Raw genomic sequence first — 18,351 nt, forward strand, 5'->3', positions numbered from 1 at the left:
AAAGACTACCTGCTCTATCCATTTAGTTTCAATTTAGTATCTACAGCACTAAAGAAGATGTTATTTAAGTGTTTTACACATAAACACTGTATAACAAATTTGACCCCGCCCTGGCGTCAGAACCCCTACCCCTGGGATCATGAAATTTACAATTTTGGTAGAGGCATTCCTGATCTCCATCACCATGCATTTAGTTTTTCATACACATGAGCGGTTCTTGAGTGGAAGATTTTTGAAAATTTGTCAATTTTGGGCAGTTTTTGCCCCGCTCCTAAGGCCCCAGGGGTGCTGGAGACCTGAAATTACCATTTATGTCCCCCTTGTCCCAAAGATACTTAATACCAAATATGAAAAGAATTGGACAGGTAGTTATCAAGAAGAAGTTAAAAAATTTCAATTGTTAACGGACGACGCACGACGACGGACGACATCCGATTGCAATAGGTCACCTGAGTTTACTCAGGTGACCTACAAAGTGACGATAAGCAACAGTAATCAATCTCATAAGTTCTATAGAGAATACAAAAGCAATACGGACACACCATGGACCAGTTGCCTAGAGGGAGTAAGCATCTACCTAGTGTCGATAAAATGTCTATATTTTTTATGTCCCGTATAAAGCTGGAAGTCTAAGCGTTACTGTGTAGGTTTAGAGTGTGTGTAATTCCTATTATGATACCTAAAATAGCTAATTTACAGTGTAATGGCACAGTGTAGGCGATTTTATTACATGAAATTATAAAAAGAAAAGTATCATGCCTTGAAATCAATCCATTCCTGATATATGGAGGGGAAAATATCCGATTCCGCGATTGCGACCATCTTAACGATTTGCCATATTTAGTCACGTCATTCATTCGTCATATGAATCGGTTTTCCAGTCTCCGTAAACAGTGAGATCGCTACCCGCTTTTATTTATCAATGAATTTCTGTTCCATTTAGTAGCAGAACCGGGCAGGACCAATCGATGTCTAGCGCCTTAACTAACGGAAACATTGATTGGTTGTAAGATAACCATATACGAGAGATCGGCGCAACACAAGAACTATAAAATACGCTCACACTGCGAATTATCTACACGTCCATCCTACCTGCGTTTAAACTATAAAACAAATATCTTTATGAATATATTTAAAGTGAGTTGGTGATATCCGCTCCGATTCTTATTCAAACCTGAAGTATTTGAAATTTGTGTATCTAACGTGGACAGTAATTACGTCACCGTAGTTCATAGAATGTGAAATGGCTCTCGAAGAAATCAAGTTACAACTCGGTGGAAAATGGAAACTCGACAGAAGTGAAAATTTTGATGAGTTTTTAAAGGAATTGGGTAAGTGCTTTATTCTAATCAGACAATACTGCATGTATGAAAATACCACTAGTTATTAAATGGGACCTGGGTTTGGAAGTTACTAGGATTCAGTTCGAAAGGAGCAATCTTACACAATGTAAAGAAAAATGAAGCATTTAAATTACACACTAGTATTTCATAACCAATACAACAATTCAGCATTAAGTTCCGAACAGAATACACACAATACTTGCAAACCCGTTCCTTTCGTTAGAACTTGTAAACTGACAATATTTAAGAAATGCAGAAGTTCGTTCATATATAATATCTTGTGGTCAAAATATATTCAGTATTGTACTAAAAAGTGTATGGTACAATGCTAAAGACTGTGACAGCCAAGTGTTAGACCGTAGTACTACTTCAATTTATTGAACTCCCATTGTGTGTGTTCTGCAGACAGCAGCCATATGGCAATCTATTTCTGAAATTAACACGGTTACATTACTATACTTGCATGACCGTATTAATGATACATAGCATGAATACGCATTGTTACTGCATTCCCCTCATTTATATAATATTGTCAGGCAAACTTTAAATCTTCACGATCAAACGATATAAGAATGTATACATGAAGTACGCCCTTCGTCATTACTATAAATCTTCATGAAGGCGCTGTGCTAATGAACAACATTATATTTTTATTTTTAAACTTTTATTGTTTACATCATTACTAATAATCTGATTCTACCGGTTGCGGTAACCTAGTGGCGAGTTCGCTCGCCTGCAACCGGGAGGTCCTGCGGTAACCTAATGGCGAGTTCGCTCGCCTACAACCTCCCGGGAGGTCCTGGGTTCGATTATCGGTTCCAGCGCCACATCAAACTCAAGATTTTTAACATGGATAGTGACTAGACATTCGTCAAACGACCGGCAATAGAAGATGTAGCCATGAGTCCCTTCAGACGTGACCTGAACGACAGAGGTCCTGTGTCACGATACATGTTGGCACCATACAAGACTCTCACTGTTGTGGCGTCACCCACAGGTCACAATTTGCTGCACTTCGCCATTTATCAAATGGGATGCAAAACATGTAACATACAAATTAATCTAAATAAATCTCCTTTATTTGTCTCATGGCGGGTTTATTGATAAACATTGTTCTTCAGAGTTACTTTTACAAATATTCTAATACTTACCGTACATCAAACGTAAATTGGAAGTAGGTTAAATACACCTCTGTTGGTAGTAGATAATAATCTGTAGACAGCAGTGTGTAAGTGGTCCTTTACGGAATCTGCCAATTTGTTTTGCAATGATGAAATGAATCATCTTCCCAACCAAGGAATAAAAGTCTACTCTCCAAATCAAAGACGTTAACTTTTTTTTATTTGATGCAGTTACCATGTAGCTATCATGTTCAATTGTCTTTCTCCGTCTGTATGCTTTCTATTGCTAGTGGTTCATCGCTGGAATGTGTTTCAAGATGCGAAGAGTGCCAAATGATTCTTGTTTGAAAGTGTTTAAACGTTATGTTCATGTTTGGCTAACAACAGAACTAACGATGTCGATTTGATTATCTACATGCATTAACACCAAGGGCTGAAGAGTAATCCCGGTCTACCTAATAGTTCATCCTCTATTTCTGAGAAAAATAGGTCAATTATTTATTTTCCAAAGTCTCTATGTTTATCAACAGTTTCAGAATCTCACCTCCACAAAATGAAATTCTTCATCGAAACTGCATAATTATTTCATACGGGAGTACGATTTTCATCACGCCAATATGCTTCTCGTTTATTCGTAATGTATGATCAAATTAAGATATCATACGTTAGATTAAAGTGACGACGGTGTGATAGCATACCAGAGCCAACATAAGTCTTGTTTATTGTTTAATTGAGACGAGGAATGCTTGCGATGGCCGGCGTATGTAGGGTTCTTACAATCAGACAGGATACTCGAACTTCCACGTGAAGAACAATCTGTGTATACGCCAATATGCGTAGTGCTACATTTTTGTTTATACATTGCATAAACTAAGAGGTATGTAAAAGATTGTGTGGAGTTCATCGCACTATCATAGAAAGCGACATGCTAGTCCCTCCCTCTCCAGTTTACATATATCCCTATTGGAACATTGAATCTCGTTAGTCCCTCAAAAAGTATATACCTGGTCCATTCACTTTCAATAAATTTACTTCTAACTACATTCTTTAAACTTGGCATGTATATGTGTATATTTCTTTCAATCGCTATTAGTTCAGAATGGTTCCATCCCAGAGGTTCGCAGTGGGGGGGGGGGGGGGGGGGGGGGGCAAAATTTTAAAACCTGGTATTAATTAGCCGTTATATAGTTAAATGAAATTGGTAAACGATCACAATATTTGATGCCATGATTCTTTCTCTATCAAACCAATGTTAGCGTGTTTACAATGCATTGAACTTGAGGGATTACGGCACATGGGGATTCCGGTTATTAACGGTCGTGTAAGCACAGCGAGAGAAACTATTAATATAATTGTTCACGTTAATTCTAGCCGACTTCACTTATTAGTCTCGTCTGTCTTATACACAGCTCATCGAACTAATTATGATATAATGTACCGTATGAACAAAAACTTGAACAGTCGTAAACCAGCATTGCGGTTCTTCCGGTAAATGTCTACATTATTCGTCATATTTTATCGGCATAATTGCCCGTTGTCATTTATCTTTATGATCAATATGTATAATAAATCAATTCATTTCAAACAAAACTAACCGGAAATCTCCAAGGCGTATTTATCTAAACGGAATGACATTTTAGTGAACCTTATATTTTTTTAGACGCTAAATATATTTAATTACGTTTAGGATTGCCAACCCCTCACTGTTACGTAATTTTTCATAGATAGTGTCAATAACGCTGAAGGTAATTTTCTGTTGTATTTGTATCCATTTATATTAAGTCAATAGAGTCAAGATATGAAATATTGTTGCAATTATTTTGACCTACTGCCATGTTAATTTGAAAATGTACTTGTGGACGCGAATTTATAGCACATCAATTCTCCAATATCACATACACCGTTTTCTTCAAGAAAACCGTAATTGATGAAGACCATACCGTTTTATTTGACAGGACTCAATGTGGTTTTCCGTAAAATGGCCGGCACTGCCAAGCCTGTGATCGAGATTAAGATAGAAAACGACACAGTCAATATCGTATCCAAAGTCAGCTTCTTCAATCAAGTCATCTCCTTCAAGTTGAACGAACCGTACCAACAAAACTATGAAGGACTGGAAATGAACGTAAGCGTAGAATGATGCTACCGCCTTTAATATTTGAGTACTCTTTGTGGTAAAGTTTGACGTTATTTTAAAGTATAAAATAAAGACTTTTACAAATGTAGATGTTTGCTCAGTGCATTTGCTGACTAAACACTATGTACGATTATTTGCAGTGTATGTCTCGGTGGGAGAACGGAAAAATCATAACGGAAGCAAACCCAATCGCCGAAGGAAAGGGAAAGCCGCAGAAATTTATCAGAGAAATAAGTAACGACGAACTCGTTCAGGTGAAAGAGAAAATCTTTAAATCTCTACCCATTACAGATCGATCTCTAGTTTAAACAAGGAAGGATATGAGTGTCCCATATCCATGATATTCATTTAGAATTTATTTGCAATTTGTGTAACTTTACACCAATATTTTGATTGTTTATTTATGCCATTAATTAGACTTCTGTATCTTGCTCATTTGAGGTCATTAGAAATATTCTAATGGGAAAAAATTCCGAACTAATGGTTCCCTGGAGATTAAAGCGAGTATGTGGATTTATTGATGGTATTTTTAGAATATATTTGAACGCGATTTTTTCAGAAAATTAATCTAGACTATACAACAAAATACAAATAAATAACATAAGAAAGTACAACTGTATTATTTAAGGAATTTTGTTATTGATTTAATTATCATAGGTTTACATTTTTGAAATTTTAAAAGACATTTCCTAAATAAATACACCATTGTAAATGTCTGAAAATATTGACCAATTCTGATCTAGGAGTGCCACCATTTGAACAAATATGAATCAACATCGATAACATTATATACAATAGTCCCTTAAAAGTTTAAACATTATGAAAACAAAAACTTTGATGGTTGAAATTTTCATTTAAATAAAGGTCAAATATACTCGTTCAAACGTTTTTATCCTTTCGAATATATTATATATATTCGTTTATATTCCAGATGTCGCGGAACTATAATCATAATATTTTGTGTTTGTGGTGCCGACATACTTGTAAACAAACTGCATATCAAAACGCGAAAAAAGGAGGTGCCATCCTTACAAAAGTACATACCAGGATATACATTAATTTAGTCCCCGAGGGTCTCTACAGCCCAGCAGCTAAGTACTTCGTTACAAGCTTGAAAATACGGATGTATATTTAATTGCTGGGATAAAATTTAGAAATTCATTTCAAAATTAAGGATTATCTCCCTCGTGAATAGCTTTATCCTTGGACGAATTTGGCTCCGGTTTTTTGGCACTCTAGTTTTCCTTTTAGCTCTTACAAGTTTAATGTTAATTCGAATTTCCAAAATTTCGGCTTGAGCGTCACTAAAGAGACATTATTGTCGAAATGCACGCCTGGTGCATCAAAATTGGTACCGTATAAGTTTTACATTAGGCTACAACGAACAGTTTTTATTCTCTAATTATCTTCTCATGTCTGAAAATCATTAAAAATATTTAACAAGAGACGCATGGGCCTCGACATCCTAGTATGCACATTTATTGGTCTTTAAAAGTAATTCTGTAATACCTGTGCGCTTTTTTATGATTGGTACTAGATGATAAATATACTGGTATAACTATCACACAATTGATAATTTGGACTTATTTTATAGGAGAGTAAAATTTATCACATCATGGCGAAAATGATTTTTCATTTGAAGTCTGAATGAAAGAGCAAATTAAATGAAATTTGACAGTTTTCAGAGAGGGTTCATTGCTCATTATAATCATGCAATATAATCATGCAAACACATTGCCCTCTTGATGTCCAGAAGTAAACATTTTCCCAGATGTAATGCATGCAGTCTGTCAAGCACTTTTTAACATAAAACATTAGGAAATAGTGATTATTTTGGTTGAAAATCAGGAGTTATCTTTAAAAAAATATATGGAGAAAATAAGGAAAAGAGAAAGATAAAACCAAATGAAATGGCCGCCTACCACCTCTCTAAGTAAGCCATACTGTTTTCAATACTCATAAATTTATTCTAAGAATAATAACTTAAAATGCAGGTACCTGAATTGCAAATGCAGAAAATGGCAAATACTGTATTACATGTACATTAACTGTCCCTCGGTACACTGAATGTATTACGTGGGCCATTTCCCTCATCTTTTATTGGTATACTCAGTATATTAGCACAACAAATGAAAACAAGAGTACCGCAAACAGTACATAATACGCCCGTGAAATGCTTACATGGGGTGTTTTTCTTGTGCTATAATTTGTATTACTTTGCTTCAGGTAGTATCAGCCATCATGAGACTGTGATAAACTTTCATATAAACAAAGGGTCTTAGCTTAAAAATTGAGATTTCCTCAAAATGGACCAAGTTCAACAACCTGCAATTTTTTTCAAAAATGGAAGAAAATCAAAATCTTTCACCAGATGCACATCTTCAGTACCTATACAAACACTCCACAAAATAAGACGGTCCTTACTTGAAAACTGTGGGAGGAGTTGGACAGACAAATTATGTACCCTTCATAGAATATTAATTTCTAAATAGACTAAGTTCAACAACCTGTAATTTTCTCAAACATTGTAGAAAATCAAAATCCATTCCACATGCACATCTTCAATACCCATACAAACACTCCACAAAATAAGAAGGCTCCCACTTGAAAACTGTGGGAGGAGTAGGGCGGACAAATTATGTACCCTCCATATAATAATTATTTCCAAATAAAGTGGCAAAACTCCTGGAAAAAAGGTCGAAATGGATCAAAATTGCAGTATGATCCAAAGTGACCCACAAAGAAGCTACACAGCAAGTTTCAGCATGATATGTAAAAGGGAAATGAAATTATAAAGAGAAAACCCCGAACGGACGGACAGACATCGCTGTACCATAATACGTTTTGTCTAAAGACGGGCGTATAATAAGATGTCCATCTGTGCTTCTAAAATCATCTTATTGATATTTAACAAATAATAATTTGCAATACTAAACACATATTTTGGAAATTGGTAAAACTAAAATATTCTGACTTGAAATAAATATTTTGCTACTCTGAACTACCAAAGTCATTATTCTTGTGTTTTTTTCTCTCTTGTTATCTTTTGAGTGATCACTTCCTTTCCCTTCACAATTCTTGCTCTTGTCTTTATTTGCTGCTTTGTTAGCACTAATATTCCTGATACTAGGCATGTTTGTAATAGGTTATCTACTTTTATCCTTGGAACAGTGGCTGGTTGATGACACTGCTTTTAAAATCAGAGACAATTTCTTAGTCTGTAATATTTTACTTTCCTCTCTAATTTTATCAAGTTCATCCTGTGCAAGCTTACATTCTCTCTGGCCACTCTTTAGCATTAACTTTGCCTTTGGTGCTCTCTGTAAATCATATTTATAAATAGCTTCTATCAAGGTCTTCTGTGCATCCTCACCCAAATCTTGAAGTCTTTGTCTGCTCTTTGATTCCTTTTTCATTTATAGAGGTTCGCACCTGAGATTTGTAAAACTCAAAAGCTCACGAGCTAACTTTGTTAACTTTTGTTTTTCCGTATTAGCAAGATTGTCACTATTTTCGTTTATTTTTCACTTTATTGTTGCCCCTCCTTTTCGTTTGGTTGTTCATGTGTCATTTTCTCTTCATCCCTCAGTGTCTTTTTCCTCTCATTTTCAATTCTTTCTGATTCCAATCATGAGCCATGTACAGTGTAGGTCATATGTACAGCTATTGCAGAAGAAACAAGAGGTATTGTGAGCAATGCCCCAATCTCCCAAAGGGTGTTGTTAATAGGTCTTTCCCCGAGTGTAAAAAAGAAAGGGCATGACAAAACCTTGGGTAGTCTCTTCTCTAGGAGTGCACTTGACTTTTGACCCCAAATTCGATAGAGAACATCTTCGTCCCATGGGTAGTTCATATGTATATGATGACTGCAGGTGGAAAGGATCACGAATTAGAGCCCGGAAATCATATCTTGTGAAATTTATCATGAAAGGTGAAGATAATGAACAGTGATCAATCTCATGAATTCATATGGAACAAATAATCCACCATACAATCGAGTAAAATGCAAACATGAGGATCCGCCTTCTGAAAATGTAGAAAACAGGGGTACTATAGAAGAGATGAAATGCAATTTGATTAGAAATAAGTTACTGTTCTTCATTTTCTGAAGTCAGATGTTGGTTGCTTCTTAGAATCTAATTTTTCCAACTCCCCAACGTAGTTGAACAATGGATCCCACTGCTTAATGATGCTATCAACAACAACATCGGTACCTAGGCTTAGCCATCTTGTTGGAATATATCTCATCTCAAAAAAATGTTGGTCAATGTCCAATGCAAACTGATGAAATGCAAAATCATTCTTTCTTGCAGAAGAATGCTTGAAAAATGAGTGTATGTCAATAGGAAACTCCTAAACAGTACTATCATATTCCCGAATACCCTTCTCAAAAGCATTATGTACATGAAGGTTATATGTTCCAATGTTTAACAACCCATCTCCTCCAGATTGTTTTACACTTTCATTGATTTTTTGCCCTACTCCTTAATTGACATTTGGCCCATCACTTTCAACTGATAAGAATTTCCTCAGCTGTAACCCATTTTTGTTCACGGACTGAATTCACTTAGAACTTATTATTTCTGGGGTTGTATATCCACGGCTGAAATTCTCAAAAAACCTTGCTGCTACTATATATTTAAGATAAATATTTGGTGTGCAAATCTAACTGTATTTAACACCAATTATTGTTGCTTCATGATATTGAATTGCATAAGGTGATAGCGTTTTCGTTACATCTGTCAGGGAAATTCAAACACAACCAAACATATTTCAATTAGTTAATCGCCGTAAAATGGCTGAAATATTGCCAAAAACGATGAAGAGCTGGTCCTATGCCATCAGACAATATATAGGAAACTTTGGTTCTAGATAAATGAAAATTTCTCTGCTACCATGGAAACATGGCTTCAAATGTTTCGCTATTGAATCACATGATCTGAAAGAACTATTGTCAAGTTCTACTTGAGGTAACATATTATTCCTCCTTTTGTAACGTCATCTAATAGGTATTTATATGGCAGTTCTGTTTATATACAACTGGATAGTAAACTTCTGGTAGACTGAACTGAAGTCTGAGCTTCAAGAGCTTGAGAAGATTGATTGTAAATTGTTTAAAGTCCCTCTCGAGATTTTTTTACTCATATAGAGACGTCACCATTGCCGGTGAAAGGCTGCAACATTTAGGTCTATGCTCGGCGCTTAAAGCCTTTGAGCAGGGAGGGATCTGTATCTACCACACCTGCTGTGACACGGGGCCTCGATTTTTATGGTCTCATCCGAAGGACCTCTCCATTTAGTAACCTCGTACGACAAGCAAGGGGTACTGAGGATCTATTTTAACCCGGATCCTCACGGGTCAGTTTAAGAAGATACATTGACTGTTGAAGTAAACACAATTTGGGCTTGACTTCTGAGGAGTTTGTCATTTTTTACGTGCTATTATGTTTTAGCATGGGCATTTAAAGCAGCCTTTACATTATTGTCACTTTTTGAATAGTCTTACAAAACAGGCAGTCAAACGAGTACAAGGTTGATCCTTGCTTACACTATTTCTTAATCACTATCCCATTTAAGTCTTTTCTACCCCTCTAACTTTCCGGAAATTGTATTTTCCGCCTGGCATTGCAGCAAATGATCTTGTTAATTCACAAAGAGAAGTACGTCTTCAGCTGTAAAAAAAAAAAAAAAAAAAGGAAAAAAAGTGAAACAAGACTGTCATAAACACAATTGACCAATTACCAACGTTATACCAATAACTGGTGATTTTTGTAAGGCTGGAAACTTAAGAGGGTAAGTAATAAATTGGTTCAGGTAAAACAAAATGTTTCCATAGAATATGGTTCCTTGTACAACCCGTCCAAGAGGACAGATATTACTATTTTAAAAAATACGAGTAAATGTGGTTTGACATATTTTGCTAGTAACTTTGTCCCGTCCAGACTTATTTTCCTACAAGACTAATTTTACTGTTACATAACATACACTGATTATTACATGTATTAATCAGTTCTCATATCCATATCATTTGATTAGTAAAACTGTTTAGTTTTTCATTAGTACACTGCTAAGTTCATTTATATAAAGTTATGAAAGAAGATATGGTTCTACTGTAACTGCCAACATAATATGACTTTTACATAGAAAATAACACAAACTGTGTGTTGAACAGCAATTATATTCTCTAATTACATGTAACACAATTATTCTGGTTTTACACAAGAATATAACAGATTTCAATTTTTGAGGAGGATAAATGTTGAAAATCAGGAGGTTTTTTGACAGATTGTGCAGCATATTTAATATATGACCAACTTATCTCAACCCTATAAAGGCCTGAACCCAAGGTCCATGAATTACAGAAGATGTTGTGTAATTCAATGCATTTCCATAGTATGATCAAATCCATTCCACCCTGGGATACGAACCAAGAGGTCATGACTTCCACAGCATTGGTAATCAGTAGCACCCATTCTCCATTGAAGACGTAATCAGGCAAACAGTTTGACTGCTTGATGTCCTGAAGTTAAGATGCTTATTACAAAATAATGCAAAGATTTTGCATCATGTCCCTTTATGTAAAAACGTAAAGCTTTTCTAAGATATAATGCATTTTAATTTATGACCAACTTAGCTCCATCCTAGGCATGGGCATTAAGAGTTTCAAAGTTTTCATATAGGCACTTTCCTCATCATAATCATTACAACAGTTTGGCTGCTTGATGTCCACGAGTAAATAAGATTTGTAAGATAAAATAAATTTTTAATACATTTGAACTTAGTCCTATACCGAGGCCTGAACTCAGGGGTCAAGTTAATAGTTTTGATAAAGGGCCTGGTGCTTATTATAATCATGCTGATAGTTTGATTCCTTTACATCCAGGCCTGGAGGTTATAAAACGTTTACCGTAATCATAATCAGCCATGTTTGTTTTGAGTACAACTCTGAGCAAGTTTAGAAACATACTCGAAAAATCTTGAGCATGTACATCATTTGAGTATGAGTGATTTCATAAAAGTTTTATAACCTTCACTTTTGAGTACAAGTACGATTTAGAGCACGGAGTTTGAGTATGAAAATGTGCTCAAAAAAGTTTTATAACCTCCAGGCAGGAGTAAAAAAGACTGAAGAACTACATTAATATTGATGCTTTGGCCACATCCCTCAGGTCCCAGTACATATCCCTCAGGTCCCAGTCCATAAAGTTCACAATTTTTGTTTCAATTAATGTTATACACCAAAATTAGTTGAAAAGAATTCAGTCGTTCCAAAGACGAAGCTGGAAATAATGAAAAGTTTACAAACGACGCCGGTCAAAAAATTGATCAATGACCGTGACGTTATACAATACGAGCTCAGTGTATATTGAAGCCCTGGTCGTGTTTTCTAAAACTCTCAATAACCTTTGTATACACTATGCATTTTAAAAGGGATAATTCGCTTAATATTTCACAATACAGTTTTCTTGGTAAAGAGCACAACTAAAATGTCTAACTTAAAAGTGCCTATTACGATGATAATAATAAAGTTCATGTTTTGTTTTATTTTCAGACCATGTATGTTGGAGATATTAAATGTGTTCGAGTCTTCAAGAGAACATCAGAGTGAAGTTACATCAGCTGAACCATTCAGACATTGTTACAACTGCCTCCGCTTATAGTCACCATGAACCGTAAAAGACAAACCACTACATGCGTTTTTTAATTGTGCGCCTGGGTTCATTTCCTAGCAATACCACGAAGCCTTATCACATGTAGTTATGTTAGTTTCACATTAAAATCAGACTTGGCTTGCTAATCATATGTACCAACTACCCAACTCCTGCAAATGACGGTGATGATATATAGGAATAACCTTGTCTGTCTCGTTAAGGAGATATTTAATTACTCGCTGAAGTTGAATTTATTTAACTTAATCTCATGTATTATGGTGATTACATGAGACGTATTATGGTTTATCAAGGGGGCACCGAAAGTTGTTATCTGACTTCTCAAAATTTCCCAATAAGCCAAAATGATGTTTAGCTAACTCTTCCAACTCCTAATTCATGGGTGGGTGTGAAATATTCTACTAGGACTGCATCAAAAGAGCCCCCCCCCCCTCCCCACAGTTCATTTACTAAAAGGGGAGGACGCTACAATGACTGCCTCAAAACTCAAAATAGTCTTTTCACCTAATTCCATTTCCATAAGTCGTTTGGAAATGAGACAGTCTTTTGTCTTCATATTACCAATGCTCATACTTCGCCAATAAGCTTACTTATAAAACGGGGTTGGGGTTCGGCAGACACACTATGTAACTTATGTTTGCGTTATAAAATAAGAAATAATGGTCATTGTTTTAAAAAGGTGGGTGGGACACCCCCCCCCCCCGACTCTATGTGCCAATCATTTCATTTATTTGGGGTTTAAAGGTCAAGCGAAGTAGATCTCGTATATGACAACGGTTTCTAGTGATTTTCTTTCACACCTAGTCACCATTATATTATTTCACACACAGATATGCTATGCGATAGGGATGATTAATTCCTTTTCATTTTATAGTTTTTCATAAATACCCAGTTTGATTTAGATGTGCCCCATGGTATATGAATCTCGTTAGGATAGCTTTAACTTGTTTCGTTTGTCAATGATTTCTTGTGAATAGCACATATAGTAAAATAATCTTATAAAATGGGACGTATATACATGTATTAAACAGTTCATTAACATTGCCAAAGACTGATGTGGATAGAAAGTCAGTGGTCGATTTAAAGGGTGTTACAGGGGATGCAACCCTCTTTTGATACTGCATATACAAGAGAAAATGGTCTCCGCCATCTTAGCTCCTGAAACCTCCTCCGCCCTTTCTGTGCAGAAAAGGTATAATAAACTTGGGTCACTACCCCCACCCCAAATGAAACTTCTGGACCCTCTCATGAACAATATATACGGTAATGGTCTTAATACCCCCCAATGAAATGTAGCACTCTTTCAACATTCCAGTAGATCTGTCAAGTTTGACTTTAATGCCAAATGCTTTTAAATCTGCTTAACTTCTTTTTTATGTTGATACATTGCGTTACGCTCGTTTGAATTCGTTCAATGTGTGTTGCATTAAGGTATCATATTTGATGCATTTAATTTGTTCTATAACTGTTGATTTTATGACAATAAAGTTAAATGTAATCTCCATGTGTAAAGTTCAGATTTCAATTCGTTGGTATGTACGTAATTATTAATCGACACCAGGATCTGGGCGCTAAGTTAAGTACTTATGTGGTTCTATCATATTATGAAAGATGAAATTCTTGAAAATCATTTTTCACTTTTAGACACATTTAATATCCCAGTGAATGGGATGGATGAATATACCTATACTGGATTCCTAAACTTCACAGATACATTGCTAGATCCAGTACAGCTGTAAAGGACAATTTTCAAACGTATTGTGTCACATTATATGCCAGAAGTGGTTTAAATCAAATGTAGATACTAAAAAGAGGCCCATGGGCCACATCGCTCACCTGAGTCACCTTGGTCCATATTTAAAGATTTCCCTATATATTCGCATGTAAAACTTTGATCCCTATTGTGGCCCCAACCTACCGCAGGCGCTATGATTTTAACAAACTTGAATTTGCACTATGTCAGAAAGCTTTTATGTAAATGTAAACTTCTCTTTCTAAATGGTTCTTGAGAAGAAGATTTTCTCTATATACTAGTATGTAAAACTTTGATCCCCTGTTGAGGGCTCCATCCTACCCCAGAGGGCCATGATTTTAACAAACTTGAATCTGCACTATGTCAGAAAGCTTTCATATAAATTAGAACTTTCTTAGTTCTTGATAAGATTTTCAAAGATGCTCTATATATTTGAAAGTAAAAGTTAAATCCTCTATTGTGCCCCCCATCCTACCCTTGGGTGCCATGATTTTAACAAACTTGAATCTGCACTATGCCAAGAAGCTTTCATGTAAATCTGTGCTTTCCTAGCCCAGTGGTTCTTGAAAAGAAGATTTTCAGAGATGTTCCCTATATATTTGTATGTAAAACTTCGATCCCCTATTGTGGCCCCATCCTACCCCCGGGTTCATGATTTTAACAGACTTGAATCTGCACTATGTCAGGAAGCTTTCATATAAATTTCAGCTCTTCTGGGTCAGTTGTTCTGGAGAAGAGTGTTAAATGACCCCACCCTAGTTTTGCATTTTTCTGATTATCCCCCCTTTGAAAGGGGCACGGCCCTTCATTTGAACAAACGTGAAAGCCCTTCACCCAAGGATTATTTTGGCCAAACGGTCAAGTTTGGTTGAAATTGACTGTGTGGTTCGGAAGAAGTCGAAAATATGAAAAGTTTACAGACGACGGACACAGGCGATCAGAAAAGCTCCCTTGATCTTTCAGCTTAGGTGAGCTAAAAACTTATAAAGAACTTTAGTAAATTTAAAATCTCAAATCAACATCAAAACGTCGACTTTTCGACACTTTACACTACCATTCCTCGCGATAAATTGAGGACTATACTTTTAGATGCCATAGACAGGTTCTTCAACAAAAATTGAAAAAAAAGAAATATGCATGTACATATGTACCTAGTGATCATTCATCCAAACAATTATTTTCTTAAACTCCATTCCGATTCCACGCACAAGTGTTAAAAGTATGCAGGAGTTCCTCATTGACAATATCTTCGTAGTCTTTGGTGATCAGGTCTTTCAACAGTGTGTCGGAATTCCCATCGGCACGAATTGTGCTCCTTTGTTAGCTGACCTGTTTTTATATTCTTTTGATACAGAATTTATTCCAGTGCTTCTACATGAGAAGAAAAAAATATTACTGTGGCCTTCAACTTGACATTTAGATACATCTATCTATAAACATTAATCATTTTCATATACAGGGATCTTTATCGTGCCACACCTGCTGTAAAACCGGGGCCTCGGTTTTCACGGTGTCATCCGAAGGACCGCCCCATTTAATCGCCTCTTACGACAAGCAAGGGGACTGAGGACCTATTCTAACCCGGATCCCCACGGGAAATTAATATAATGAAATGACGTGGAAGCTTTTGAATACACTACCTCATACGAATATAAAAACAGGTCATCAAATGCATAAGTTGAGTTAAGGTATTAAATTTAGAACGCGATTATAATTCATTTGTAATGAATGGATGTTGGGGTCTTTGTAACCATGACATTATTTTAAGAGTTTATTGAACTTCATTATTCCACAATAGGGATTTACACAAATTGTGATTTCTGTTTTATTTATTTCGCTAAGAATCTAGAGAAATGGGAAGGGCATGTTTTATTAAAATATTTCAAAAAGAAATTAAAGTAGACCTATACACGGCCTACGTCACAATCAAATGTAAATGCGGAACCACGCGTCCGTTTTTCAAAATTTGGTTTTTCAAAGATATCAGTTTGAATTTTTACATGGCGATATGATTGTCCGATATTAATTCCTTCCAAGGCGTTCTTATCAGCTGCGGTCAAATTTTGTATAATGTATTTTTAAAAAAAAAAAAGGGGGGGGGCTAAAGATGATTCAAGCTTTAGATAAAAATCGGTTGGAGAACAGACAACATTTTGGCGGATGAGGGCGTCCGTGAGATACATTGACTATTCATGTATGTAAAAGTTTTACAATGATCCATGTTCAACATATGGAATTACGCGAGCATCAGAAAGTTGAAGAGACGGATGGGAAAGGGGGACCAATTCATATTTCCACCAGCATCATAATAATATTATTTCTTGTGTGAGGATCCGGGTTAAAGTAGGTCCTCAGTACCCCATGCTTGTCGCAAGAGGCGACTAAATGGGACGGTCCTTCGGATGAGACCACAAAAACAGAGGGCCCGTGTCACAGCAGGTGTGGCACGCTAAAAATCCCTACTCAAAGACCGTCGGCATCGAGCATAGGCCTAAGTTTTGCAGCCCTTCACCGGCAATGGTGACGTCTCCATATGAGTAAAAAAATTCTCGAGCGTAATAATTGCTAATTCAAAACTACGCAGCTGTTGAATCCAAATTATCATGAACAAATACATGGTAAGCTTGTGTAAAAGTAAAAATTCACACTTCGCTGCTCCAGTGACCACAGATCTATGTCGTAGTTATGTTCGCTGCTCCAATGTTGCAGATATTGACGCAAGCTTCAAAGAACGGCGCAAGCTTCAAAGAACGGCTGCAAATAATTTGTTTTATTTCACCGACCGTCATAAATTTGTCATTTTTTCTTCATCCCCTCTCCTGTTTTTCAAAATTATCAATTGGGGCGGCATCTGTATAATGCGATTTCAGTGTAGTTCCTTATTGAGATTGCATCTACATAGATCGGCGTAAGTGGTGTACATGTACGTATATCCAATTTATGTACATACAAATGATTCCATGATAAAAGATATAACACACATTACACACATGCATTAATCATAATTGCAAGACTATCAAAATTCAGTTTGTTACTTTCGTTTTACATTCACATTGTGAATACCATCTTCTAGAATGATTTGTTTTCAGATAAAATGTAAAATCTTAATTGCAAACCACATGTATCTATAATACTTATAGTTTAACATAGTTCAAATTATTATCCAATGTTGTAAATATACTCTAATTTCACATGTCATATGAAAATATGATAATGTATAATTCAAGATTTCTGGGGGGGGGGGGGGGGGGTGGGGGTGTACTTGTTATAGAGCTTATAGCTTTTAAAATGATGCGTCAACATATGATTTTCTTACGCAAATCCTTTTTCTGAGATAATAATCTGTAAATTAGAAACAATTTATTCAAGGTTTAGTCCATAAAAATTGGAGGAAAAGACCAATATTGACATCAAATGGCATTTTCAACAGTATTTCTTTTAACATGTGTGGGCTCACAAAGTGTACATTATGAAAATAGTTATTCAAATTTATTGAAATAAATGATTACATATCATTAAATAATGGGTATATAGTCTATGTTGCTTATTACAGCCCAATTGTTTTGGACAAATAATTATTAAGAAAAATAAGAAGGAGGAATACATTATTTTTCATTAATGTTGATTATATGTGGATGGGGTACTTACTTTTGAGAAGCAATAACAATGAAATTAGCATGTTGACATATATATTTTTCAATGTTTATCTATTACTGGAATATATATCTATCTTATAAAGGCAATTTTTTCATGTTGAGTCCATTTAAGGCAGAGTATAGGTCTACCTTAAATGCATACCAATCTCTTGGTAAATAGTTGCTTACTCTTTCTCTTGATGAAAATATGAAATGAAAATAATCATATACCTCACATAGTTTTTGAAAAATATTTTTCTTATTTTTACCAAGGGAGATAACTCTTTCTAAGTTTCAAATGCAAAAGATCAGCTTCTAATAAGTTACCAGTAATGTGAATTTACTTCACTTTCATCGTTATATTTATTTTGATTTAGATCATTCAAACTTGTTGAATCTCCTTTCGTTATGCACTGTAAACCTTAAATCAGGGTTTTATACAATTCTACATGCATCATAGATAGAACATTGTCAAGTGTATATATAGAATACAGTTAAGAGGTAGAGTGACGACACGGTATTTCTGTAAGTACATGGATAATTTAGGTGTAATAGTTTGTGTTATATAGCCTGAGTACCGATGTCTGTTGTTGTCTTTTTATTTTCAAATAAGTACGTAAAACCTAAAACTTGAGGCAAGATTGATTGATGGATGTTTTCCGCCACACTCAACAATTTTTCAGTTATCTAGT

General features: G+C 35.6%; 1 protein-coding gene across 1 annotated transcript; it reads left to right on the forward strand.

Annotated features, from left to right (window-relative positions):
• The first annotated feature begins 1,000 nt into the window (after positions 1 to 1,000).
• On the forward strand, positions 1,001 to 13,773 carry LOC125675134 (cellular retinoic acid-binding protein 2-like). The gene is made up of 4 exons (XM_048912638.2): positions 1,001 to 1,331; positions 4,420 to 4,589; positions 4,742 to 4,855; positions 12,154 to 13,773. Exons 1-4 carry the CDS (start codon positions 1,244 to 1,246, stop codon positions 12,208 to 12,210), a joined length of 429 nt encoding a protein of 142 aa, XP_048768595.1. The 5' UTR covers positions 1,001 to 1,243; the 3' UTR covers positions 12,211 to 13,773.
• Positions 13,774 to 18,351: the final 4,578 nt, after the last annotated feature.

Source organism: Ostrea edulis, chromosome 1, assembly GCF_947568905.1.
Source record: "Ostrea edulis chromosome 1, xbOstEdul1.1, whole genome shotgun sequence".
Lineage (NCBI taxonomy): Eukaryota > Metazoa > Mollusca > Bivalvia > Ostreida > Ostreidae > Ostrea > Ostrea edulis.